Genomic DNA, 27,561 nt, shown 5'->3' on the forward strand with positions numbered 1-27,561 from the left:
ATTAATTGTCTTTGGCAAAGAATGGGAATAGAAAACATTTCTCTTTTCTAGATAATATTTTGTGTCAGAATAAACTGTTTTGTTTGTGCTTCCATTAACCTAAAATATGTCCTTTGTATAACCAAAATGTGTTTATTGTATGTAGAATATCCAGGTTATACAGCTTTACTGATGTGGTTTTATTTACAGCCCAGGCTACTATCCAGATGTTATTCTGCTAGAAAAAAAGTTAATGAAGAATGAGCAGCTGCACAGAAGTATCTCATAATATCCTGAGATAGGTTTTCATGTTGTTTTTTTCTGCTCCTAGAAATAAGTTTTCACCAGGCTTTTGAAGCTGTAGATAAGATGCATTAAAAAGTTGTGGTTTTGAATTGGCATGCACATGTTTCAGGAACTTGGTGAGTAAATAATCTTGAAATGTGTTTTATGTTTAGAAGCTGGCAAGGTGTTCACCTGGGGCAGAGTGGACTACGGGCAGCTTGGAAGGCAGGTGGTTGTTCCCAGTGGGCAGCAGAGCACAGCATCTGAACAGAACTTGGAGCTGTTGTGTAACACCCCTGGTTTGGTTCCTTGCCTAAATGGAGCATCTCAGGTAAAGAAGAAAATCACCATTTCCATCCCCCTCTTTTTTTTCTTTTCTTTCAGGTTTTTTTTTTTTTTTGGTGCATTAAAATAATCAGAACAGTTTCCTAATAGAAGCCTTTCAAATGCCTGCAGCACAAGCCCTTGCTTGCCCTTCCTGTAAGCTCAGAAATTAGTAAGATTCAATTATTTCTTTTAAAAGGCTTTTGCATTCAGGACCTGATTTTTTCCTTGGTGGAGTCAGCTTTAGCAAAAGATTCCGTGTTCTCTCAGGTATCAATGTGCGCAGGTGTAAGTTGTGCCTGCAGTGCAGCTGAAGAGAGGTGGGACTTTGCCTAGGTGCAGCACTACTTTTGTCTGAAACTCCAGACAGCACCTCACAAATCACATCTGGTGGTGCCTCGGAACCATGGGGGAGGCTGGCACAGCCATGTAAACAGTACTCCTGGCTTACATTGCTGCTGAGGAGAGTGGAAATTCCCACTGCTGTGGGGGCAGGAACAAGAACTTGTGATGTGTTTGAGACATGTGGTTGACGGCTGATCCAGAGCTTCTGCCCACTATGCGTACTCTTGATCTCTCATGCTCCTTGAGAAGTCTCCAGTTTGAGTTGTAGGGTGATGTTCAGGAAAGCAGAGATGGGGGAACAGGCAGAAAGTGGGCTTTGTTTAAGGTGCAGCCTTGTTGTCTTAAAATCAGATTAATGATCTGCCCAGGTGCCACTCTCAGAGTGTAGTCATCCCAGGCATGAAACTTTAGTGAGGTATTAAAGGAAACCTGTGCAACTTCTGAAGAGTTGCCTTTCTAAAAAGGCTGAGGAGTTTCAGTACAGCAACCCAAAAGTTCTCCCTGCAAAGGCAGGGACCAGGAGAGTGAAGCACTGCTTACTATTGGAGAAGACCAGGTTTGAGACCATTCAAGGAACCTGAAGGTGCACAAGTCCATGGGAGCTGATGTGATATATCTGTGGGTCCTGAGGGAACTGACAGAGCAATTGGCTAGGCCACCATCCATCATACTTGAGGCGTGGCAGTTTAGCTTTAGGTTCCCACCGGAAAAAGGGAAACATAACCCCAATTTCAAAAAAAGAGAAATAAGGAAGACTTGGGGAACTACGGATTGGTCAGTCTCACCTGTGTGCCTGGCAAGATCGTGGAACAGATCCTCCTGGAAGCTATGCTAAGGCACATGGAACACAAGGAGGTGATTGGTGACAGCCAATGTGGCTTCACCACAACAAATCTGGTGGCCTTCTGTGATGGGGTTACAGAAATGGTGCATGAAGGAAGAGCAGCTGACATCATCTACCAGGACCTGTGCAAAGCAGTTGACACTTTCCCACATGACATCCTGTCTTTAAGATGGAGAGACGTGGATTTGATGTGTAGGTGACTCAGTGGATAAAAAACTGGTTGGATCTTCTCAGTCACAGGGTTGAGGTCAGTGGCTCGATGTCCACCTGCAGATCATTGAGGAGTGGTGTTCCTGAGTGCTGCTATTGGAATCGGTGCTGTTTGTCAGTGACAAGGACAGTGGGATGCAGGGGACCCTGAGCAAATTTGCCAGTGACACCAAGCTGTGCTGTGCAGAGGACACGCTGGAGGGAAGGGATGCCATCCTGAGGGACTCTGTCTGGGACCCCAGGGCTCATGCACTAATGTTTAGTCACTTTTAACTCCTCTGAGTCTCAGACAGCTTTCTTACCCATTTTGACACAAGTGTCCCTACTTTTTGTCATTAGTTATGTATAGTCAGCTCCATTTCTGAATCTGCTTCATGTTATTTTCATCTGTGCTGTGCACAGTGTCTCAAGTATGTTGTTCTGTCTTTTGTTGGACAATACAAAGTCAAGGCAGCTGCAGCTTTTGCACTGTGGAACTTACCATTGACAGGACAAGTGATCCATGAAAGTGAAGGGATGTATTCAGATACATTCCTTGAAAAGAAAGAGAAACAACAATCTCATTTTCATTCTGCTGCCCTCAGCGCTGTTCCTCCTTGTAAACCTGAGAGAGACCTGATTTGAGTGATTAGCAATGGCAGTGTTCTGGAGCAGACATCATTCTTTGCAGAGATAACAGCACAAAGATGATTTAAGAGGATCATCTGCATCCTAGGAGGAGCTGTGTTGATGAAAAAAGGAAAAACAGATAATAAGGACCTAAATTGTTTCACTTCACTGCAAGATTACAAAATAATGCCAAAGCTAGAATTTATAACTGAAAATGTATTAAATTGCAGTATATAGGCTATGTAGAGTAAGCTGTTCTTTGTTAACACACAAGCTGCCCCCTTTTCCATTTGTTGTCATATGGAGACAGAATTTGATTTGAGAGCTGAATTGAAAGGAATATAGAGAAGATGAATTCTTTTCCATGTTTACCTTGAATTAACAATTCCAATTTTTGTGTTTAATGCAGAGAGACGGTTTAACAGTTGAGGATTACGACTGATGGTTTTTATTCATGGTCTATTTTTATAAATCACTTTCAATGATTCAACTGAATTTTTGGCAAAGCTGTGGTCTGCTGATTGCCTCTGCACTTCAGTTAATATTGTTAAAGCCAAAGTGGAGAAACTAATCTAGGATTAGAGGACAGTGTAAAAGACACATGAGTTTAGCTCAAGGACAGCGCAGTAGATTTAACCTCCTGCGTTGCTCCTTGTCTCCATGCCCGTGGCTTGCCTGCTTTCTCCACCAAAGACCAGGGATTCTCCTTTCTTTGAACTGACACTGTTATAATGTCTGTGTCTGCCACTTCAAAACCTGATTTTTGAAGTGTTGTGAGTGACCTATTCCATTGTGAGCTTGACCTCAACTGAAAACATTGACCTTGAGAAACAGGGGCACTTTTTTTCCCTTTAAACTGAAGCAAAGGAGGAACAAAAGCCTGAGTTTTAGATAATTACCCACTAATCTGAGTGTGTCTTCCTGGCAGGTTTAAAAGTGTGGGGGTGTTGAATGTGTTTAAAGTTTTGCCAGTGCAGGTCTATTTGCTGTTTCAGTGCCTAACCAACATGGAATAGGCCAAGGCACTGAGAAGTTGTTGTGTGAGGCATTTTGCAGGCAGTGCTCTTGTGTTGTGGGGTGTCCTTGATGGGACCTCTCCAGAGCATCTGACTCATCTGATGCGCATTCATGCACTGCTCTTCAGATGAAAGGACAATTAAATACAAATGGCCCGAAATATGATGAGTCTCTGTATTTAGTAAATGCTACAAAGATCTGGTTTAATATTTCCTCCTTGTCAAAATGCTTTTCCAGTCTGTTTGATATTTTTGGCTTTAATAGCTATCATTCCACTGTTTGTGGTATGTTCAGCATGTCATTCACATTGCAGCAAACATTTGCTGCAGCAATAAACAAGTGAGAAGTGTCTATGCAGTGCAGAATGTTTCTTGCTAAGCTGGATGGAAGGAAGGGCTGCAATTATTTTGGAAATGCATAGCTTCGCATGGAGCCATGTTTTCATCATGCCCTTTTCTACTCAAAGCAAACTGTGCTAGATCACAGTTTTCTGAGGAGGGATCTCTGAAATTTCAGTTAGGAGATTAAAACATAACCATCACTCAACTTGAATCTTGATGATGGATGTAGGAACCAGTTGTTTCAGGGAATGAAAATAACTGACAGACTCGTGACAAAATGTGCCTGCTGTGTTGTTTATCCTGATCCTGCTGTGGTCCATGCTTCCAATGTTCATGTTCATCCTGTGCAATCCAGATTGCTATGGATCCTCTGTATGGCTCCTTTCTTTCAGGGAACGACATCATAAATTCCAACATTCTCATGATACTTTGCAGTCAAAGTTTATTGCTGTTCTTCTCAGTGCAGTTGCAGTTGGATATCATTTTTGTTTAAGTGTTGGAAAGGCAGCTTTAGTTTTAGCATATTTTTGTTTTTCTTCCTTTTCCCCATTCATGTTGCAAACTATTAAGCAGCTGCCTACAAGACAAATCTAAGATACCTGTATGATGACAATTAATTGCTTGTATAACTGATACTGATAGATTAATGTATACAGATTATTACCTTAACACAGTCATGATAATATTGAAAATGGAACCTTTTAGTTTTAAAAAAATGACAATTCTTTTTAACTTACCAGGGAAGTTTGTTAGACCCCTCTTTGTGAGTAAACTTTATAGTTGAGGCTTTAAGGGGTATCAAAACAAATAACCTAATATTATTATATATCATCTCTATGCTCTGTGTGGCTTTTAAATACCTATTTGTTTGACTGGCTACCATAAGTGGTTTTATTTTGAATGTTCAGAATGAGAGGTTTATATATTTGTGGGAGAGAAACAAGTTGAAGTCTCTTAAAGAAGATTTTAATGCTCAAAGTTTGAGAATATGCGTGGAGTAACTGATCCAATAAGCTGCTTAAAGAAAACCCACTTTGGGTGTTAGGGAAGGAGGTAAATGCAAAAAAAAGTTGAAGTGATGTGTAGTTTCTCACTTGATAAGCAAGTTAGACTTTTGGGGTATGCTGTGTGTTTTTTGGTTTGGTGGTTTTTTTTCCTGTTATGAACTGGTGTCTTACGACTTGGTCTTGATCCATGGCTTTTGAGAAATGGCATTGTTGAATTTTCCTTGATTGATTTTTGTTATGGTGTTTTAGAGATGCAATGATGAAAATTTTAATATAGAGATGGTCCCTTTAATATTCTTGCATCAAGTTCTTGGCTTATCAATTAATTTTAAGCAACAATAAAGGAAAATAAATGCCACAGAGAAGTTGGTTCCATGTACAGCCCACTGTGAGAGTGACAAATTGCAGTTAGGGATGAAAATAAGAGACCAAATTGTTGAAATTATTATTAGGGGGGAAGAACCCAAACAGGATGTAACAGAAGATTGAAACTACAGTCTGCATACAAAATGCAGCAAGTCTGTGTTTGATTGGATGTGTTTGTGTACTCTGCGTGCCCTGTGTAGGAGAGTAACACTAATCTTGGCAGCACTGCAAGAACACTGAGAGTTTACAGTCATGTCACAGGCAAAGAGGAAACAGGATTTATTTCTTAGGTTAGTTGGTTTTCTCTGCTGTTCTAAGCAGGAAATTGAGAGCAGTACCAAACTGCTGCAGCCCAAATGCCACTTTTTGCCTAGGTAGCCATCCCACTTATTCTGTGCTTTTCTTATCCCATTAAGACATGACCATGGTTTGTGCAGAGTATCTTATGGCCTGGGTAGAGAGACATTTAACATTCACAGCAAAGTCATTTCTGCAAGTTAAGAATAGCAGCATGTTATGAGCAGAGCATAGCTCACCAACTCTGGGTCTGTAATTTTTGGAAAGCACAGAGGAGGTGACACTGGTTCCCAGCACTGTCCTTCCTGCCACCCCTACCAATTTCCCTGCAGCTGGCATTGCACAGAGGGAGAGGGGAAACCCAAGTCACAGCGAGGGAATGGCAAAGGAAAACTCCCGCGCTGCCTTTGCGTGCCAGGGAGCACATGCTGTGTGGGTACAAACCAGAGGCTTTCCAAGTATCACTTTTGCAGATAAGGATTGATTTAAAATGACCAAAATTGGGGTTGTACTGCAGCAGTGAGGTGGCAGCCAGGGCCAGGTTGCTCTGCAATCTGTATGGGAGACCAGGAAAGGTCAATTTGCTGACAGATGGGATAGTGTAGGAGAGGGCTGACATGGGATAAAGTCAGGAGGTGGAGACCCACCAGCATGTGATGACTGAGGTGTTGCAAATGTGACTCTGGGCAAGTCTGAATCTTCAGAAGCCATAAATTAATTTTCAATTTGGTGGTGTGTTGCAGTCAGAATTCCAAATGAGTACCTCAGTTGGAGAGCTCTGAAAGTATGAGGAAAGGAAAAGAGACTGAAACTACTTGCAGCAGTAGCCATGGCTTGTGCAGACAGGCTTCAGCTGTTGGTAGTGAGGCCCCAACAATGACACCAAATTGGCAGCTCTATTTAATGAGGTTATTAGTAGCAGAATTACTAATCTAAGTTGCCTTTTTGTAACTCTCTGATCTCCTTATGCTCATACTGTATTCCATAAATTAAAAATACTGGCTGGGTCCCATCCTTCTGCATGGATTGTTCTAGTAACAGTGCAGCATGACTGTAGCTCTGAGCTTAGAAACAACTTGTGATCCTGCTCCTTGGAGGGGTTTGTTTGCACTAACCAATTCTATGCATGCTCAGTAATGCCCTTCAGATGCATGATGCAGTTAATACCTGCTAATCAACCATGGGCAGTGCTACAAAATTACTTAAAAATTTACTTGGTTTTAAGACAGTCTCTGTGAGCAGCAACCTTGGAAGTGACAGAAATCCAGTTTTGCCTCACTGATGTGATTTTCATTTGCCTTGTTCATCCGTGAGAAGCCTGAACAGAAAGGTTTCAGTGTAAAATGCACCCAATCTAGTGTAAGGTGAATCAGATCTAACCTAGGGTAAGTGCATGGACATGTTCCAAGTTCAAGTGAAAATATGGTTTGAAGCATAGGTTGGTGGAAAAGACCCTAAAGCATGCACTTTTTCATTCTCAATTTGTCATTAGGACTGTTGCAGAGAAGGGATTAACAAATCAATGCAGGCTAAAACGAGAGAAAATCAATAAGAAACTGTAGTGAACTGGAACAAAGCTATCAATTTGCAGCGTTCTCTGCAAAGAAATCTCATCCATACCACCTTTTATGGATGGGAAAATAATGCCAAAATGATGATGATTTGAGGTTAGAGTAATTGTTTTTTACCTGGCTGACCCCAGAACTTTGGGTCAAGAAACTTCTGGTGTAAATGCTGCTTATCTTTCCTATTTCAGCTGTGTTGATGAATTTTATTGGCAGGTTCTGTAAGACTGGAATCTTATGGAAAAATAGTCAAGGAGAAACACACAATTTAAGTTATCCTCACAGGAATTTGATAGAACATTCTTTTTTTAATGGTTTACTTTTTTGTATTAGTGGAAATTACCTTCTTAGTTGTTCATTGTTTTTTCTGTCTTCTTAAGAAGAATGTTACTGCTGAAAAGTTATTGTTTAATAGGTAGTAGGCATTCTCTAGGTAGAGAATATACTGCATTCCTGGGTAGGTTACTGCAGATGTATGAGATGGGAGAGAGCTTAGTGGTGCCAGCTCTACATGTTTATTGTGTTTTAACATTGGTCCTTTCAAACCCATTTGTCACTGTGGGGCCATGAACTCACCAAGGCAGTGCCAGCACATAGGCTGCTTCTCCCTGCTTTTAATTTAGGGGTTTTGGATTTGGTTTGAACCTGGGTTGTTCTTGTACTTTTGTATTTGTCTGATATTTCCAGCTTTCACTTAGGAACGAGGCACTCAAGCTCTGGACCCTGCCAGTCCTTCTGGCCTTTGTGTTTAGGTTATAAGTTATTGTAAAGCTACTGTTTAATGAAAGATTCAGCAAAGAGAGATTTGTGTTTCAGCTTGATGCCATTTGTGATTGCCCTGATGCTGTGGCACACATAGCCTGCTCAGTGACAGGGACCTGTTTGTGCTCCCACCTGGTGGCTCATCTCCCTTGTCTGTTGGGTGCTTTTCTCTAATTCCAACTGAAGTTGTCAAAGCCAGAAGCTACTTCTGGACTCCGTTTTTCAGATGGTCTAATACAGTCTGTGCCTTTGCCCCAGCGTTCAACCAACAGAACTTTTTTTTGTGGAAGGAGGAGGGGAAGAAAAAGTGAACATGATTCATCTAGTCCTGTGAGGACAAAAATGCTAAACTGTCTCCTGTTTTAAAACCTGCCTAAGGGTTTTTTCTTGGTCCCCTGGCAGTTGATTGCTGAGGTCTCCATAAATTCAGTGGATTTTGCATGTAATCAGATGTCAGCAAAGACTGAAAAAAACTGCACCTTGCAGATGTTTTTTTGTCATAGCAAAAGTAAATAAAAACCTTCAAAAAGAATTAAAAAAAATCATTCTCAGAAAAAAATTGATAGTTCTTAGCTTAGAAGTATGATTTTGAAAATGCCTGTTTCTACAGTTTGCCACTTTAGCTCCCATTTTTACAATTCATCCTTCCCCTCCGGTGTAAGACTCATATGAACAAACCCTTCCATGGCAGAAGTGCATCAGGATGCACTAAAGAGTTTTTAGGATGTGTTTGTATTTCCAGAATACTGTAATGTTTTTCTCTGAAGTGTTAAATTAACAAATATTAAATAACCAGATTTCATACTGGTTATTGCTTCTGTGGATATCCCTTTTGTCCAGCCTTTTTTATTTTTTTGAAGTTGTCAAGGTTTTCCTGCAGCCTCCACTGTTATTTGATTTCACAAGTGTGGAGCCATTTAAAGCCTTGGAAATCTCAGACCATGGTTCATTTCTGTAGAAAGAAAAAAATCCAAAGAAACTAGACTGGACAAGAGAGTACTGAGGGGAAGGGATGAAAGCCATTTAACCATGTCTAACAGATCAGACAATGATATTACAGTGTCTGACATTTGATTAAGTGTTATGACACGATACATTGTTGGTGTTTATAATATGCAATTCCTTTATTGCTTTTCTATATGCCAAGATGTTGTACTTTGTGTTGTTTTGTGTTCTGATGCAAGCATAGGGTATGATTTTTGCTTCTTGGGTCTTATTCCCTGCTCATATCTCCTCTATTTTGATTCCTCATGGTTTTGTGGGGTGGTTTCTTCTTTTTAATGTGTGGATGAAGGAAAATCCTACACACAGAAGTAAATTCCAGAAATAGAAAACAGTGAATTGATTTTATTTTTCTTCAACTTCTTGATCTGCTACTGCTCTTTTTTAGGATTTAACCACTACAAAGAAAAGATAAAGGCATCCTGATGTTTTTAAAGATGTGTTACTCACTGTAGTAATGAAGTTGAAATGAAAAAGGAGCACCCACTTGTAGGGTAAACAACTCTGTGTCTAGAACATTAAGACAATAATTGTTTTATGATTATTTAAAAAAAATCCAACTTTGTGACTTTTGGGAGCACAGTTACAGGATTATTTTTCAAAATTTTGCCAGAAAATAAGGACAGGAAGTGAGGTAGAATGCATTGCAAGGTTTTTAATTACTGTGGGCATTTCAAATTCTTGGTTTAAATGTATTTCTTCCTTACCATGAAAACTGTCTAGGAAGATGGCTCTTCTGTTTGTGTCACTGAAGTCTTCCCCTTTGGCTTCGAAATCTTCCCAGTGGGTTAGATCATTGAGGCTGCAGTGGGTACCATACAAACAGGTTTTTTTGCCTGGCTGCAGACAAGCCTGCTGAGATCAAGCAGTGTTTGTGGCCTGATGGCCATTAACCTTCTCTTGGGGGGAATATCATATTTTGGGCTCGGCTGTTGTGGCTGTGCTGGTGAGTCCAGCACATCAACAGTGCCTCATAGCTGCTTTGAGAACACCTTGAAAACTTGGTGGGTGAGAATCACAAGTGAAATGAATGTGTTTGCTGGAGAACAGAGGTGTTGCCTTAATTCTTCATCTGTGGTTGTCATACATTAAAGCTCTTCAAAACCATCTCTGTAGAAGTCCGGTCCAGTTTGCAGTTTAGTGTTACAGTCATTGCTGGGGAAGGTACTGTGGGGCTGGCTCAAAGGGGGAAGTGGTGGAAATGTTTCCTGCATTGAAGTCTGGAAAGTGTTGCAATAACTTCCCACGTTGGCTGCTTGCAGCTTGTTCACAGTTCCCACTGTATCACTGGTTGCTTTTTTGACTACCTTTCTCAATTCAGTGTACAGGTGCATATATAAGGGGCTCTGCTGTGGATTTGTGAGGCAAATCTCTGTCTCAACATCTTACATTTAAAGTGGCTGGCAAAAGGCAATCTTTTCACCTTTACTGGTCTGCCTTGAGTACATGTGTGAAGAGCTGATTCAAGTCTGAAGACTCTATTTGATCCTACCCTTTGTTTCATCTTCTTGAGTGGATGATTGGGCAAGAAGATTATTAAAACAATTATCAGTGCTGGAAATATGGGTATTTGAGAGCCTAAGTTTTATTACCAGTGATCTTATCTTGAGCTAGTAGGTGTGTTTTGAAAACTTGGATTTTCCATGTCTGACAGGATTACTTTGAAAGTGCTTGCCAGGTTCTTTAGAACACACAGACTGATTTTTTTCACTTCACAATGAATCTAATGTTTTCACTGGGAATGCAAGTCACAGACTATGGTGGGAGGGGATGTTGTCAGTCCTCAGAAACAAAAAATTCACAATCTTCTTTTTGTTGTTTCATGGCACCTCTTGTGCTTTGATTCCTAATTCTGTTTTAAAAGAATACAAAATATTATTTCATGGTTACTCTACCAAGTAACCTTAAACAAATGAGATAATGGAAATCTGTGATGACAGTCACTTTTAAAGTTTTACTGCATGTTTCTACGACTTCTTCCTCTTTGATACTACTGCTACTACTCAGTATTTTTATCTGGGACCTCTGTCACACAGAATTGAGGCTAAGCAAAATGTAGAGACTTGTAGAAATGCATTTACCTGATCATTTATAGAACTTTTTCAGGATATTTTTGTTGAGTTTACATGTTAGACATAAATCTCTTAAACAAAACATAATGTTGAGATTTGCAACTTGTGAAAATGAGAAACTGCTTGGAACAGAGTAATAGAAGGCTTTCTCTTGGTTCGTCTGTTTGCATTAAGTCTTACAGGATTAATTTGCTGTCTCTGGTTTTCCTTGCCACAGCAAGTCTGAAATGCAGACTGCTTGGAGGAGCACAAAAAGCAAAATGCTTGTGTCTTTTTACTGAAAAAGATTAAGATAGTATTTGGGAATTACAGTGATGGTGTTTAATAATATTAAGATACAAATGTTTTAACTTAGCTGACAAGCTCTTCAGAAATATGAAATAGGATTTGATGGGGTGTTAATGTCTTTCATGTTTGAGAAATAATATGCCCCATCTCCATTTCTTTAACAAATGAGGACAGAATAGTGTCCCGTGTTGCTTTTCTGTATGGTGCATGAAGACATCTGCAATGTCTTGTGGCCAAATGAGTCAGGAGTGCACTGCTGGTATTCAGGGTCTTCAAGGATGGCTGGTTTTGTGTGTGAGGCCTCTGCTGTGCAGTCAGATTGGCAGAAAGCCAGTGAGAAAGGACTATTTATTCATTTGTGTTGCATTCATACTCAGCATGCCATGCCAGAGAGAATTCTAATAAAGTCATTTTATCAGAGGACTTAAAACTTAGTAATGCTAAGTATGTGAGTGACTACTGATATACCTCTGCTGAAATTAAACATGCATTCCAGGTTGCTCTTTCAACCATTTTTTTGTCTGTACTCTTCCTCTTTTGCTTTACTTGCTGACAACTTCTGTTAGATAACCTGTGCTCTTAGAGGGACTTCAAATTATACTCCTGTTTATTATCTTTCTGGCAACAGGTAATATGCTTCAAAAACATATCTTCCATTCAGTGAGACTGCATGTGCTTTCTCTTTTTAGTCCTGTATTTGCAAGAGAAACATTCTCTTCTTTGATAATTATGGAACTAAGCCCTCTGTTTTGAGAAAAGTCAAAACAACTTTTATTAATGTTAGATAAATATGATTGTGATGCACTCGTATTGCATGCTTATGCATTTATTAAGAGAAATTTGTAATATATCAAATAATACTCATATTTGGATTCCATAGAACTCTTACTTATTGCTGTATGTTGGCTGATATTCATTGGGAAGAGGAATCAAAACGTTTAGAACACTTGGAATGATGATGCTAAATTAGTTTTAGGTTTGAGCTAGCAAAAGCGAATCTCTGAATTCTAGCTTAGTTCCCCAGTTAGGCCATTTTAATGTCATTCACTTAGTAATTTTTAATTCAGTTCATGGTATGACAGAGATGAAGAAGTGTTTGTGTTGTTACATGTAATTTTCATACACCTAGATATAATTGAATAGGATTACTCTCATTTTGGAGAGCTGGTATTAGAAAAGCTGTGGTTTTTACATTTGTCCAAGCTGCACCTCCCAACACTTCAGGTAATTTGCTTTCACTCATAATTAGTTTGACAAAGATCTCTCATGCAGGACCATAATCATTACTCAGGCCTTAGCTGGAGCTTCCTTGTGAGGTATTTTGCTGCTGTGCTTTTTCCTCTGTTTTTTTTCTCCTTGCTTTCTTGCCCAAGAGAGTTGTTGTTGTGTAGACCTACTGAGAGCCATCTGGTGTGCCTGCTGGGAAGCCAGAGCTGCACACCTAAACAAGCCTGTCACACTGCTCACATTTGTCATAGTGCTGGACCTGCACCTGGGAGGATGGTCTGCAGACACAGCTTTGTCATCTCTTTTGAAAATGTCTGTTTGGCCATGAACTTCTGGATGCTTCAGTGCATTATTTCTTAGAGAAAAGACTTTCTCCACGGTTGATGTGGCTATAAGCAGTTGTGCTTGGCATTTGGAAGCCCTCTAAGTTCTACAGTGAGTTTGGACCTTCAGGTGGGATAGCCTTCAGGCCTGCCAGTCACTGTCTCTGGGACACTGTATCCTATACATTCTCCTGCTTTTGGAAAGAAGACACCTGTATACTGTAGAAACCTGAAGGTATGGCTTCTTACTCATCCTTTTTTTCAGCTAAGGGCAGTACCTTGAGGTGAGATGCAGTAGCATTTTTATTTCCCCTGGATCAATGTCAAACTTCTCAGCTGAGTTTTAGAGCTGACCTGCCTGATCCTTAAATAGTCTCCATTCTCCCCGGCAGGTTCTGCTACCAGGGATGCTGAAATTAATAAGACTTAGTGGTGAACAGTTACATTCTCCACCTCTTTCTCAAAGCATAAGCATGTAGAAAATCCCCCAAATGTTTCTCTCCTGTCTTTTTGTCTCTGTAAGACACTTCAAACCTGCCATTACTGGATGGAGATATGTGAATACTTGAAGACAAGCACATTGCCAGTCATAACAAGGCAAACTTCCCGATCCTGAGGGAGCAGGAGGAATGCACCGGTGGATTTACATGACTACAAAATTATTTTGTCAGCTGAATGTGCGTAATCCCAACTACATCTTCCCATCCAGAAGGTTCAAAGTACTGTTTGTACTGCTGCTCTTGTCTCATTGCCATGCTAAAATCAGAAAGCATTGTGTACCTGTCTTCTGCTCTGAGTCATGTCCCAGTGGGCAGGGCTCTCAAACAATCTTTGCAGGTGAGCTGGCTCGGAACAGCAACGCAGTTCAGAGCTTATCTTAGGAAAACAGCTGCAAAAGGAAGAGGGGTAAAGCCCACATGGTTAAATAGGACACTTTGGTTTCTGATGGACAGAGGAGAATAAAAGGCATGAGGTAAAAGCCACCAAGCATTCCTATGTGCAGTATAACTCTCCATAGTCAATCTCTTGTCTAGAACCCATTGATACTCTTTTGCAGACAGCACTCAGCTCTGTGGTACTCTTGACAGGAGACCTCAAATGCAGCAGGAGTTCCTGGGTCAAGTCCAGAGTTGATACAGAGAGGTGCACTCAAGTCAGGGGAGCTCTGCAGTGTCCAGAGGAGTTGCCCACCAGGTTGTACAGCTGTAAGATTACTCAGTTTCTGGTGGCTATCATAAAAACTAATGGTATAAAAGTCTATACCTGGGATTCATTAAAGGCAGTGATGACTGTGATTATCTGTGAGAAGCTGAGTATGGTGTTAAGGCAATTTTTCCTTGAACAGCTTGTGGTAATTGGGATGGGTTTAAAAAAACAGTATGGAAAACTTGTTTTTGAAAAATCCTGAAAACGAAATTTTGGGTTCAAATGCCAAAGTGAAAGAGCAAGATTTCAGCCTCATGTTGTCTGTTTAAAAGAAATGTTTTTAATTTAGCTTTACATTACTGTTGTAGCTTCAACTGAGTTTCTAAAATGACTTTGGGTAACAATATTCTAGCTGTAATTTGACAAACATTCAGTTTTACATGCAGCTGTACAGAGAATGCTTAAAAAGGCTTATTGATTTGAGAAGTAAGGTAAAGCTGGAGATGATTAAGTGTAGCAGATTTTAGCACCATGCAAATGTTTTAAAGAAACTAAACATTTATTTGTGAGCAATGGGGGACAGATGAATGAATTGGCTAATAACATGGTCAGTGAAATGGTGAGAGAAGTTAATGTTTGTTGTCAAGTCTCTTTTTTTCTTTAAAGTAATTGAAGAACACTGAAAAGTGAAGACAGTTTTAAAATGTGCTGCTGTATTGCTGTGTGTGTCTCGTGGTAGCTTACTGTTCTTGTGGCATGGTATAGGCTGCTCAGTCTGACGTGAAATTTTTATATTGGATTGGAGAAATCTTCTGGAATTGGGCCAGAGGGTTATGAGTTCCAGTAAATGACTAAAAGTGAAATTGTGTCTAAATGACTCTTTCACTGATATCTAAGCCATTGGAATATGTGTTATCACAGTGGCTGAAAAATCGCTTAATTATTTCAGAGAGCTTTATTTTAGTTAATGTAACCTTCTTCTTTTTTCTAATACTGATTTGGTTTATGATCTATTGGATTCAGTAAGTATTTGAAGTTTGAATTTTCCATGCCCTATGTCATGTTAATGTGTTTTTAATGCTTAGAAAGCATAATTTATTCTTGTGAAGGTTTTCAGAGTAATAGCACATAGATCCTTAGAGAAGAGCGAATTTTAACAGCAATATTATGAACCTAACCCAGTACATTTTAAAGCTGCTGTGTATGAAGGCAGCATAGCATTTTCTGTTCTAGCTTTCTGTTTGATTGCCCAAATTTATTGCAATAATTTGCTGCTTAGGAGAGAAATGTCAGTATTCACCCTCTGTTCTCAGTTTGCTTTATTTTGAAACAGTGACTAAAACCAAATCCATTAATCTTCAAATTGTAGGAGGCTTGTTCAGCCCTAGAGTAGTATTGATGCTGCTGAAAACATAAGATGGGTTGTTGTGAGTAAATACTTGCAAAAAAGGGAACTTTCCTTAGAGAAATCAGAGTTCAAAAGTCCATTCTTGTGAGATGATTACTGTTTCTTTGAAGATCACATATTTATTTTAAGACCTGAAAGTCTGGGGTGTTATTTTGGGGACCTAACTGTCTGGGTACCTTGTTTACTCTTAACTGAAATTGATGGATGAAAATCTCATGATGAAAATCTTACTAGGTTTATTCAGCAGGGAGAAGAGAAAGTTTCAAGGGTACAGAGTAGCTGCCTGCCAGTAGCTACAAGGAGGTTCATCCAGAAGATGAACTTGGAGAAACAAATGACACAAATAGAAACACGAGGTTCGGACTTAATGTGAGGAAAACCTTTTCCACCACGAGGACAATCAAGCAGAGGAACAGGCTGCCTGGGGAGGTTGTACCATGTGAGCCTTATGGAATGGAAAAGATCTCATGGCTGATTTGCTTGGGAACAGAGGTTGGACTGTACCTCCGAAGGTTGCTGCGACCCTGGATAATCCTGTGAACCTAAGGTCTTGGTTTTGTCCTCAAAAGTGCTTCCACACATGCTTGAGACTGAGAATTATGAAGCTTCAGTCCAGTGCTGTAATAATAAACTGCCAGAGGGATGAGTTTTCATGGTAGTTGTTAAAATGTAATAGGCAAGGCTCAAGTTCAGTTTGCAGGAGCGATGCTTCTTACTAGGGGCAGCCAGTGAGAGAGAAGGAAATTGAAGAAATCATGCTGTTTTTTTCCTGTCAGCTATAATACAACATTTTGGGTGAAGCAAAATGTATAGAAGCATTATGCAAGCAGTTCAGAGCTCTCAATGTGCCCCTCTACATAAAATAAGGTGCTTGTATTACTCTGATAGGGTAGAAGTTGGCATCTTCTTTCTAGCACTGACTTGGGAAAAGAAAGACTGTAACTGAAATAGCAGCTTGAAAAACTGCTTCATGGTTCAGTAGTTCTTTGTTGTTATTTGGTTAAAGCACAAAACCACTAAAATTAGCTGTCCTCTCCGTTCTTATTTTCCTTGTACTCCAAAGTTTGCAAAGTAGAAAATGAGTTGAGAAGCTACTCTGCAGTTTAACCATCCAGGCACTGAAAATCAGAGCCCTTGATCTGGAGGCTTAAAATGATAATTTTGATTTTCAGGGTTTGTGCTGCAGTTTCTCTAGTTATGTGCTGTCTTCTAGCATAAATTGCTCTTTGGTCATATAAAATTAAGTTGAATTGGTTTACACTGACAGTTTTGCTCTAAATTTATAAGACAAAGTCTATTTCTGTGTCCTTCTCACTGTCCTCTGTTTTCTTTTGAGCAGCAATAGATGAACAGACTGTGTGACAGGCTATTGAAATTAGTTCACTAAAAACAGGCTCTGCTCTTCAGAAAATTAAAAAACCTGATGTCTGCAATGTTGTGTTCTTCTGCAAGGGTAAACAGAAAATGAGACAGAGGAGCTTAGAGGTGACACAGATGTGATTTTGTCATCATTAAAATGTTTCTTGAAAAAGGCTGTCCTGATTCATGAGAATCTTTTTTATTTGAGTGTTTCTTCTGAGTTTGCAGTATTAGTCATCTAGAATCATGTATGCTGTCTGCAGTTCTTTTTAAGGATCTTTGCTTGTCTGAAGAAGTTCCCTTTATTTTTCTTCTTTTTCACAGCGGTATGAGAACCTTTAAGCACAAAGCTAACTTTTTCACCTCAATTACTCTTGACATGTAAAGTCAGCTTTATCCACAAATAACTGTGCTAGAAATAAGGTTTTTGTTTTTCATTTGTTTATCTTCTACATATGCCTAGACTTTCTACTTTGGGTTTGAATTCGAGGCCTCACAATCAATTTTGTGGAAAAGCAGCACATTGTTAGTCCAAGGTTTTATTTTTCTTTGAGATCTGCAAGACAGCTACAAGGAACCTTTTCAGTTCTTTGCAAGAGCAGCAAAGCTGCAGATCTTACAGACCATGTTGCATGTGGGTCTGGTTTTGGCCTGATGATACCACTGGGGTTTGAAGAGCTGTGTATTTGCAAATCGCCTAAAGCACCAGTCTTTTGCTGCAAGCTGCCTTGGCTTTTCAAGGCTCGATTCATAGTGAATAACTGATACTTATTTCCTAGTAGTTGCCCCATGCAGAGGAGAATAAGGAATGGAATAGCACCTGATAGTTTTTCATGGCAGGTAAAGCACTTTTGTGGGGTTTCTTCGGTACCTTCTGCAAATCTATTTTGATTGAAATATAGCTGGGGAGAAGAAGGGTCTGGTGTGTGTACAGAGCAAGTAGTAAAGTGAAAGATCCCATCCATGTAGCTGGAAAAGTGCCTTATCAATTTAGTTGAAGGCATTAAAAGGATACCATAGTGGATTAAGATTGTTTAAAGTGCTTGAAGAAGTTTGAAGTTATTAAAGGCAAGGACTGTAGAAAGGCTGTTTGGAATGCAACTTGCTATTGAACCTATAATCCCCTGTGATACCTATTCATTTGAATTTCTGTATTAGAGCAGGTTTGGGGCAAGTGATAAAATGTGAAACTTCTGTCTCTTCATACATAAAACTTAGCACTACAAAGGGTGTCTCTTGCAGATTTGCAGATTTTTCAAAATTCTCTGTAGTTGTGAAGCTCCAGAGGGTTATTGCAGTTAGTGGTATCATTGTGTGTGTGTCAGAATTGTGGAACGGGCAAAGGAGAAACAAAAAGAAGTTAGCCTTTTTTCCCCCACATGTTAAAGTGCATTAGAAAGCACACTAGTTCTTTAAAAGTGCTAAATCCACTAATTGTTCATGTAGAGAGGGCAAGTCATAGTGGTTCCCAACATGATCTGATTTCACATTGTGTTCAAAGTATGCACATCTGTAATGTTGAATGAATTTTGCAGAGAGTTGTGGATATCTCTGCAGTACACATAGAATACCATTGAAATACACAATATTGATACATTTGGCAGGATTTATAAACTTTTCTGCTACTGACAAAACAGGCATTCGTTTCTGTTTCAAGGTGAAGTCCAAAAATAAGCACCTCAATTTATGATAAATAGCCTGTGCATTAGATGTTGTCAAGGGCTCTTGAGTTAAACATGCCTGAAATTTTTAGATCAGACTGGTTTTGAGAGATGATGTGCCAAAATAGAGCTGGAAAATTTTGACAGTGCTACTGCATTTTTTTCATTCTTTCAGTCACAGAAGGGAACAAACCGACCTGAAGAAAACACCTCTTTTTTTTTTCCTTACTCTCCTAGCCCTGCTTTGCTAAGTGTAGGCATAGAAGGGGAAGAAGGAATTCTTTTGTGTCCTGTCCCCCTAAATAGTTCCATGTCAGAGTTTATTTTGCTCATGTTGAAACAGTGGTACTGCAGCTCTGTAGGAGCTTTCTGTGGCTGTGAGCCTCTCTGGCAGCTTGCTTTCATGCCAGTAACTTGGCTTGTTTAATTCTACCAAAAAAAAAAAAATCTGCTGAAAATGATCTGGACAAAAGGGTGCAGACATTTTTGTTGCTGCTGTTCCAGAAAAAAAGGCACAAACTGGGAAAACGAAGAAATTTCTAGTGGTGGATTTATTAGGCTGTAAAAAAAAAAAACCAAAACCAAACTTATCCAGAGGATGAGAACCTGAATAACTTTTCTGCTGAGTTACAGGTTAAGTTTTAGTCTGTTTTAATCAGGGAGTAGTGAACAGCAAACTTTCACTCTCATGGTTTCATTATCAGTGAGTCCTGTTCTCCTGTGTGTATGTCTGACAGGATAATAAAATTAGATAGTGTTTCACCACACTTTCTTCAGTCAGAAACTGAGAATTGAAGCTGAAATGGATCTCTCAGAATAAGGCATGTTCATTTCTTGTAATTTTACCACCAAAATCAGCTTTCAGAGTTCTGACACCTCTGATCAGGGACAGCTCTTGGTGTTGCATGAATGTGCCACAAGTCTTTTCTTGGAGGGCAGCAAATTTGTGCTGTTGGAAGAAGATGGGTTTGTAGCACTGCAGGTCTGAAATCAGAAGTATGATGTAAGACTGGGAGTCAGCTTGAAGGCAGAGCATCAAGTTCTTCCTGAAAAGTTTTAAACTCATCCACTAGGTGAGCTAAAAAGCCGTATTTGAAGAGGCAACTTTCACTTTGAAAAAACTAACATGGATATCAAGTAGCTTTGTGGTTTGTGGTTGCATCACTTGTCAAGTGGTACTGGTTATGCAAGTAATGTTCGAGTGCTCTGCTGTCCCTAGAAGAGGGACATTTGGGTTTTAAGGTGTGTTTCGGGTTTCCTGTCCTGCTGCTAGTTCTCCTCACGTCCTAAAAGAGAGAATGACTCAACAACCTACAAAAGCCCATGATTTAAGTGAGCTATGTTCTTCTAAAGATACTATCACCAGTCCTCTGAAGTTTGAAAGTAGTGCACGCTGCTCAGATCAGTAGCTGAACTGTCTGGATGGTGTCCTCAGCTGTGCTGCAGTCCCCTTGGAATTGCCTGAGAGAGCTGGAGCAGTTCAGGGCAGCCCAATAGCCCAGGATGTGACTGCAGGCTGGAGGGGCACTTGTGGTGCCACCATGGCTTTTGGGAGGCTCCTGGTAGCCCCAGGGTCTGGGATGCAGTGGTGCCTCTGGCAGGCAGAGCTCAGGGGCTGTAAGGCTGCTCAGGGGTGTGTCTGCAGGCACTGAGACCCGAGGGAAAGGCTGGGGTCAGGTGGCACCAGCTGGCTTGTGCTGTGGTCCCTGGTGCTAGAGCCAGGGGTGTGCAGATGTTTGAGCTGGCTGGAGAGAACCAGGGCTCTGCAAAGCTCTGTGAGCTCCTGAGCTCCAGCACAGAGCTGCACCAGCACAGTGCAAGATTCCAGGCTGGGTTGGGTTGGATGTGACTTCACTGAGTGCCTGGGTCACCTCTGCAGGTGCTCCAGGGCTGGCTGTAGTGCCTAAACCAGCTGGTTTAAGGACAGCCTGGCTCTTGTGCACCGTGCAGTCACCCTCGTACTGCACTGCAGATATTTGCAGGTTTATGTTCTCGAGTTTGGCCTCTGCATCTGGGATTTGGGGGGTGCAGAATTTGGATAAAGCCTTGCTCAGGCTGCAGTTTTTGCTCTGTAGCTCTGAGAGAGCCAAAATAAAATCTTTTTTTCCTTGTATACACAAAAAAAGGTACAGAGAACCAAAATTGGATGAGAAATAGAGCAACCTAATGCATTCTGAGAAAGTAGATATTAAGACAACTGTTAGAAATAGTGGTTTATGTCTCTAAACTATTTATAGTGTAGTCATGATGTCTCCAAAGAGAGCAATACTATATCACCAACATTTGATAGTGGTGCTCTGAATAGAGAACAGAATGCAAGACAGTACAGATGGCTGACAGACTGCAGCAAATTCCAGCTAATGAAGAAATGCAGCATGTTTGTTTACATGCAAGTTGAAACAGTTGGCTGTTAAAATTGGTTTTAAATCCAGCTCTGAGCTGTGTAAACATAGATCACCCTTATGCAACTAATAGTAAAATATATGTTTTGCATTTAAGAAAAAAAAAAAAAAGAAAGCCTTCCTTTTGACAGCATTGCTGCAGTTTGATAACTTGGCTGTTTTGTATACGATGATCTTCAGTGCGAATTAATGCTGCAAGGAACAAAACCAGTTTACTGAGTGAATTTATGATTAACCTCAAATTGTGAATTTATATCCCTGAAATGTAGGTTTTATGATTAGATTTTGGAAAAAATGAGTGATTTGGGTAAATTTTGCAATGCCTTGGACATATAATTCAAACAGAGGAAATAGTGAAGACCCAGACATTCTGCTGAGCTGTTCCATCCAGTGGATCAGGTTATAGTTTTTCTAGTTTTACAGTGTGAATCATGGGGGATGGTGGGAGTGTCTGATTCCCAGTGAATTTTAAGAGCATATTTCTGATTATAGTAGTTTTTTCCCCTGCCTCCTTCAAAAAATGGCATTTTTGAGCAGCCAGCAAATCTGTTATTATTTAATATTAGCACAGCAATGCCTTACAACAGGAATACCGCAATCTCTTGTGTATCAGGAAGAGACAGACACAGGAAGAATAAAATGAGGAATTATTAGTATGTCTTTTTCTGTAATAAATCTCCAAAATCCATGATTTGCTTGTCAGAGTATTTCTGAGAATAAGTTCACTTTACTGAGGCAGCATTCATCTCATTTGCTATCATTTTTCCAAAGCATCATCTGTATTATAGAGAACTGTTAAAATTCTGGAGCACGTTTCAGGAAGAGGTTTCAAATGTAACTTACTTGCTCTTGTTTTCCTTGCTGATGGGTGTTTAGAATGCATTTACTGGTAGGCATTATGTGACAATGAAAATGTTCTTTACTCTCCAGCAGCAGGCACACGCTGCTGTTCTGCAGCTGACCACGGTGGGCTTGGCTCTGGAGCTGCCCACTGATAGGAGAAAACAGTAAATAGGATAGGTTGTTGTTTCTGTTCTTTACCATAACATTTAAAGGCTTACCATGCAGATGATGTGTTACCAAAGCGTCACAAGACTGCAGAAGGCGAGATAAATCACTTCCTCTTGTGGTTGGCTTTGAGAGGCATGTATGTGTTTGTGCAAATGACAGTCCTCACATGTGGGCTGGAGAGAGAGAGAGCAGAAAGTCCTCTGTGATGTATACACATACACACATACATGCATTTACTTGATGCTGATGAGGTGGGTTATTCACTTCACAGATTGTAGTGTGATGGACAGTTGCTGATTCATGGAGAAAAACAACCCTCCTGCCAAGAACTGGAAATCTGCCATGATGCTAAATGATCTGAGATCCCACTCCCAGGGGCATGTGTGGATTTGCAAATCAACCAGGAGTCAACCTACTAAGCACAGTAACATTGAAAGTAACCATCAAAACCAAGGTTTATTTTGTGTTTTTTCTCTTACTCTGACTCCATAGTCCAGAACTAAGAAACAATTTAATGATTGCATCTTAGATTATATCCTGTAAAGTGTTTTATTGATTTGTCAGATATTTATTACTTATGTAGTTTTCCATGTAAACCAGAATCTGTTCTACTTTTGCAGCCAGAACTTTTTAACAGATGTTCAAGCAGTAACAATTCAGATTAGAGCCTCAGATTCCTAGACAGCTTTTGTTTGATTAAAAACAATAACAAATGCTTTGGAGAAGGAAATATATCATAGCAGGGCTCAGTGGATGTTTGGATGCCAATACTGAGCATTTCCAAGCTCACATAAAAAAAAGCAAACAAAGATCTCTCTAGTCTCTTGAAAGGATATAAACTTTTATGGACCCTAAAAATAGGCTTTGTAGGTTATTGTGTAACTGTCTGGCGAGGGTTTCTGTTGTGTGCTTGTGAAACACTTGTCACTGGAGTGGGCTGATCCAGTATAGTAATTCATTTGTGCTTCTAAACTCCAAGGCCTCATGATGTATTCTCTACTTGAATTGAGTAAATGTGAGGTTAGAGAAGTGACTTCCGAAGATTTAGGTTTAGTTTTGTGATGCATGGCTCGGGAAGCTGAAATCAGATGAGCTGTAGAATTTAGTCCTGAGGAAAAACTGTCAGGAGGATCTCTGCTTTGCCAGGCTCTTTGCCTTGGGACTGCCCGGAGGGTGATCTTATCTTCAGTAAATAACAAGGCTGGAAAATAATCTCTTAGTGGTGGTGTTGATCCCATCCTAGGTAGGAACAAAGCAGCCCTGTACTTCTAAATACCTTCTTTGCTTGTCAGGTGTTTGTGAGTTATGGTAGATCTGTCACTAACAACTGTTCCAACTGTGTCCTTCCCGCGCAGCCCTGTTGGATTCCGTCTGCTTGTCTTGTGTTTAAATGTGAAATACTTGGGGTGAGGGCACTGGTAGGTAAAAGAAGCACTCTACAGCAGTTTTTTGATGTTGAGTTTCTTCTGTGTCTATGCAGCTGCTAGTCTGAGGGTGCTGCTTTATGTAAGCTGTGCTTCTTGCAGGGCTCCTTAATAATAAAAATGCAAGTCTGGATTGCATCTTCCATCTGAAGATGAGAGGTCCTCCTTGGGTCAAGGTAATGAGTGATGAAATATAATTACCTTGTACATTATAATAATGACTCATATATTTATAGGTGCCTGTGGTATGAAATTTGGATGAATTGCACATTCTGATGGATGTTTAATTTTGTTTTCTCTTGCTGTTGGCTGGTATCATCCCACTTAATGGATAATCAGACTTCTTGTTGCCGAGATTTTACATAAGCATTTTGGGGTCCATTTTTGGGAATCTTTGGTTTATTTAGCAAATTATTGTGATCATGGTAGTGCAGATACAAAAAAAAACCAACAAACCAAAATACAAAACCCCACAATGCCATCAGTTTGTGGCATCTGCCAGCCTACAGGATTTTATTTTTTTAGTAATAGTTCTTGCTCACTAACAAAACTGGTCATATTGCACATGAATAAACTCCTGCAAAGGATTGAACTTATGCTTGTACACAGTGCACAGTGGGACTGCTTTGTGAATAATTGCTCCTCGTGCTCCCTCCTGTACACAATACCTTCTATAAATGATCCACACCTGTAAGGCACTCATGGCCCAACAGGGTATGTTCAGTACTTTCTGTTGCTTTTATTTATCATCAGTCAATATGTTTGTGCTGGTTTTTGTGTTTTAAATTCAGTGTGTCTAATCTTAAGATACTTAAAATATTTTGGTATAACGATTCTGAGTAGCTTTCAAAACTTTTCTTGATAAGGATCTGAGTTTTTTAAGTACAAAAATCTTCCACTGAACAGAGAAAGTGTCTTGCCAAAGAGAAAGTTGGTAAGACCCTCAAATGTTTTGTATTTCAGTGCCTTCTACATGCAAAATATGAGCAATATATGGTGTTCCTGCATTGCATTCACTGCAGAACTCTCCAGTTAACTTCAGTGCCCAGGAAAGAAGTAGAGATTTGTAGTGTAGTGAATTACTGCCATATAACTTAGGGGCTTGGCAATAGGATTTCTTAACTGAGGGCCATGTTTTGGTAATTTTTTACAATATTTCCCTATAAGAGAAGGGAAACGCCTGCATTTTTTTTGCAGATAAATGAAATATGACCAAACTCCAGTTTCTTGATCTCAGAGGTATTCACCTATTACACCTTAACTTTGGAGCTAGAACAGTCCTAGCTGTCTGGTATAATCATTAATGTTCCAAAACCAATTTGTCCCTGACACATGTATGTGCAAGTAAAATCTGAAGTTAACTGCAAGTGCAAGTAGGATTTGAAGTTAATTCTAAAGTGGCTGTGTCTGAAGGAGAAATTTGGTTCTTGCGCATAAGAAGATAATTTTAATAGCTGTAGTGAGATTAAGTTTACAATTTCACTGGACATTAAGGTGTAGAACCCCTCTTTAGTTAAGAATAAATGACAGTGGAATTACGGCAGGTTTTAAGTGGCATGAGTTATAAGATTGATTAGGTAATCCAAAGAAAAGCTACTAGCTGTAATAGCTTTTGCCATTTGCAGCCCTTGAGTAGAAAAGATCCTTTTGGATTTACTTTATGCCTAGCAGATTTAGTAGATTTAAGATGAAAAGGCATCTTTTAAATCTCTCGAGCACTTTTGTGTTGTTGTGTTTGACGTCAGTTTATGGAAATGACTTCAGTGTAATTAGGCTCCGCTGATACAGTACTTTTCCACTGGATTTACTCGGAGCTCGCCAATGTGTTGTAACGAGCTGCACTGCAGGCTGCAGTATCTGATTGTCATGCCAGGAGCATCACTAGCGTAGAGCTAAATAGAGATTGGTGAGGAAAGTGGGTCAGGAAACAGGCCTACTGTACCTGCAGAGACTGCAGAGAGCAGCGAGCACAGTGTCCACAGCATGGCACTGTCTTACAAAGCATTCGACAGGAGAGGGCTCAGCAAGTGCTTAGGATAGGATAGTGGGCATGTCTGGGAGCTGGAGATGCTGCTTTCATCCTCCCTTCTCTCCCCTACTATACACACTTGCTCTCCTGGGTGGTTTTAGCAGTGCCCATTTTATTTTTTTCTTTCTTTCCATTAAAATATTCTTTCGCTGCCAGAGGTCAAAATCATCCTGTCCTGACCCGTAAGAGACTTGCTTGCTGTTGAGACAGTGCTAAATGTGCTAAGGACTCTTCCCTACACGTTTTGGATGTAGGAGAGGAAAAGGTGTGTAGGATGCTCCTCTGTACACCTTGGTGTGATTGTTTAGAAAGGTTTTTCTGAGCGTTGCTTGCTCCACTTGCAAAACTAGTGTTGCTAGAGGTGACATTCAGAATAAAATTACACTACAAACAGAAAAAGAGCAATGAAAACTGAAGCATCTCTAAGCAACCAGTTGGACGTGCCAAAATTAGCCAAGAAGTGGAAACTACAAAGGAAAATGAGAAAAAAATTCCCAGAAGAGTCGTTATATGAATTTTTGCTCACGTGTAAGAGGAAATGATGAAAGGAACCAAAAAAGATAATTTTGAAGTTCCTCTGTTTCCTCTGCTGACTGCCTTTGTCACTGTGGAACTTAATTGTTGTGGCTCAAAATAGTCCCTTTTTGTAAGTCTTTTTGTATACTGTGTGCTTGTCTGTGTCCTGACCTTGAAGAGGGTATCTAAAGCAGGGGATGATAATAGCCTAAAAAAAACCCACAATAATTTTTAGCATTAGGCATAGTTGTTTTCATTGCACTTCATTTATTTGAGAAGGAATATATTTCACTCACAAGATTTACTTGAGATTTGAGACCTAAGAGCAGGAAGGAAAGACAGAAAGGCAGTTGTCTGTTTTTCAGTTGGGAGAGGTCAATACTAAAAGGGAATGTTTTTCAGGAATCTTTTGGAGTATAAATCTATTATTAACCCAGAAAAAGGAAAAGGACTGGGTTCAGAGGCTTTCGGACTTTGGGTGTCAAAGCCTGCAAAGTTCTTATGTTCTCAGCTTCCACTGAAGCATTCACTGCAATGATAAATGGTGTAAACCCAAACACTTGTTGACTTAAGCAGAGGGATTACCATTGACTAGGTTAAAATAAAAATGGAAGGAGATATAAGGTAGCTTGAGACTTGCTACCCTGTCTGTCTCAAGCTTTGGTTGTCAGATGTGATGAGAACAGGAGATGGGACACAGCCATTTGGCACTAAGAAATGCGGAGCGGTGCAGAGGGTATGATCACATGCTTTCAACCTGCTTTCATTAATCCTGGCTTGAATTGTTGTGCAGAACAGAACATCCTCACTGGTATAGCATGGACAGGGCAGATGACCATTCTGCCAGTAACTCATCCTCATCCTGGCTGTAGGGGAATCACTTGTGTGGAGCACTCAGACCACTGAAAAGTCCTCTGTTTCATTTTGTGATGCATGTAGAATGATACTGAGAAAATGCCTTTGAAAACAAGGCTTTGGTTTGTAAGCAACTTGGATACTCAAAAGAAGAGACATCCTCAGTGTCATAATTTCCAGACTGTGTAATAAATGAATGATAACATTAATAGCATTTCAAAGACAGGAGAATAAATGCCTCAGACTGAGACACCTTCAGTTGCTGTAGTAGCACAGACAGTTTAGGGAACTGAATATATTAAAATTCATGGATGCTAGCAGCATTAGTTTTATGTTTAAACCCAAGAGCAGTTTTACTGTGATAATTCAACAGAGTAATCAAAACAAAAAAGAAAAGAACTTTTTTCCTTACTGTGGGTATTGCAGATAAATCCTGTGAATTTTCCAGTGCAGGCTGCTGAAATGGACAGTGCTCTGTGTCACTGCTGCTTTTCAGAATCAGCATCTTTGGGAATCCATTGACCATCTCTTGGTTCACGTTCTGCCCTGTCTTCATATACTGCATTAAGCAGGTTTTTTTAATCTCTCCATACTGCATTTGTATAGTTCTCTAAGCTGTTCCAGCTCACAAGCCTTGACACAGGGAGCATAAACATATAGGGGTAAGCAAACATGTGCCTACAGTAGCAGAGACAGCATTCCCTGGCTTTCACTCTGAAGGGAGATGACTTCAGCTCCTAAAAGACAATTTACAGCATCTACCACATGATCTGTGGACAAGATCATGTAGTGATGTAGTGCCTTATGTGCTATCTATGTTTAAATATCAAGTAAAGGCCTTGCTAAACTATCAAGGCTTTTCTTCTTAGTTGTTCTTTTATTTTACT

The 27,561-nt window shown here is 40.0% G+C and overlaps 1 protein-coding gene across 5 annotated transcripts in view; it reads left to right on the forward strand.

Annotated features, from left to right (window-relative positions):
- The window catches only part of SERGEF (secretion regulating guanine nucleotide exchange factor), a 140,371-nt gene that overhangs the window by 29,350 nt on the left and 83,460 nt on the right, over window positions 1-27,561 (forward strand). For 3 of the 5 annotated variants that reach the window (XM_033061819.1, XM_033061820.1, XM_033061822.2), the window contains exon 9: window positions 438-595. In XM_033061819.1, coding sequence (XP_032917710.1) covers window positions 438-595 — 158 coding nt within the window. Of the gene's footprint in view, window positions 1-437; window positions 596-13,386; window positions 13,496-23,376; window positions 23,451-27,561 lie in introns of those variants that run through there. The other 2 variants (XR_004418163.1, XM_033061821.1) reach the window with 2 other exon arrangements.

Source organism: Catharus ustulatus, chromosome 6 (genome assembly GCF_009819885.2).
Source record: "Catharus ustulatus isolate bCatUst1 chromosome 6, bCatUst1.pri.v2, whole genome shotgun sequence".
Lineage (NCBI taxonomy): Eukaryota > Metazoa > Chordata > Aves > Passeriformes > Turdidae > Catharus > Catharus ustulatus.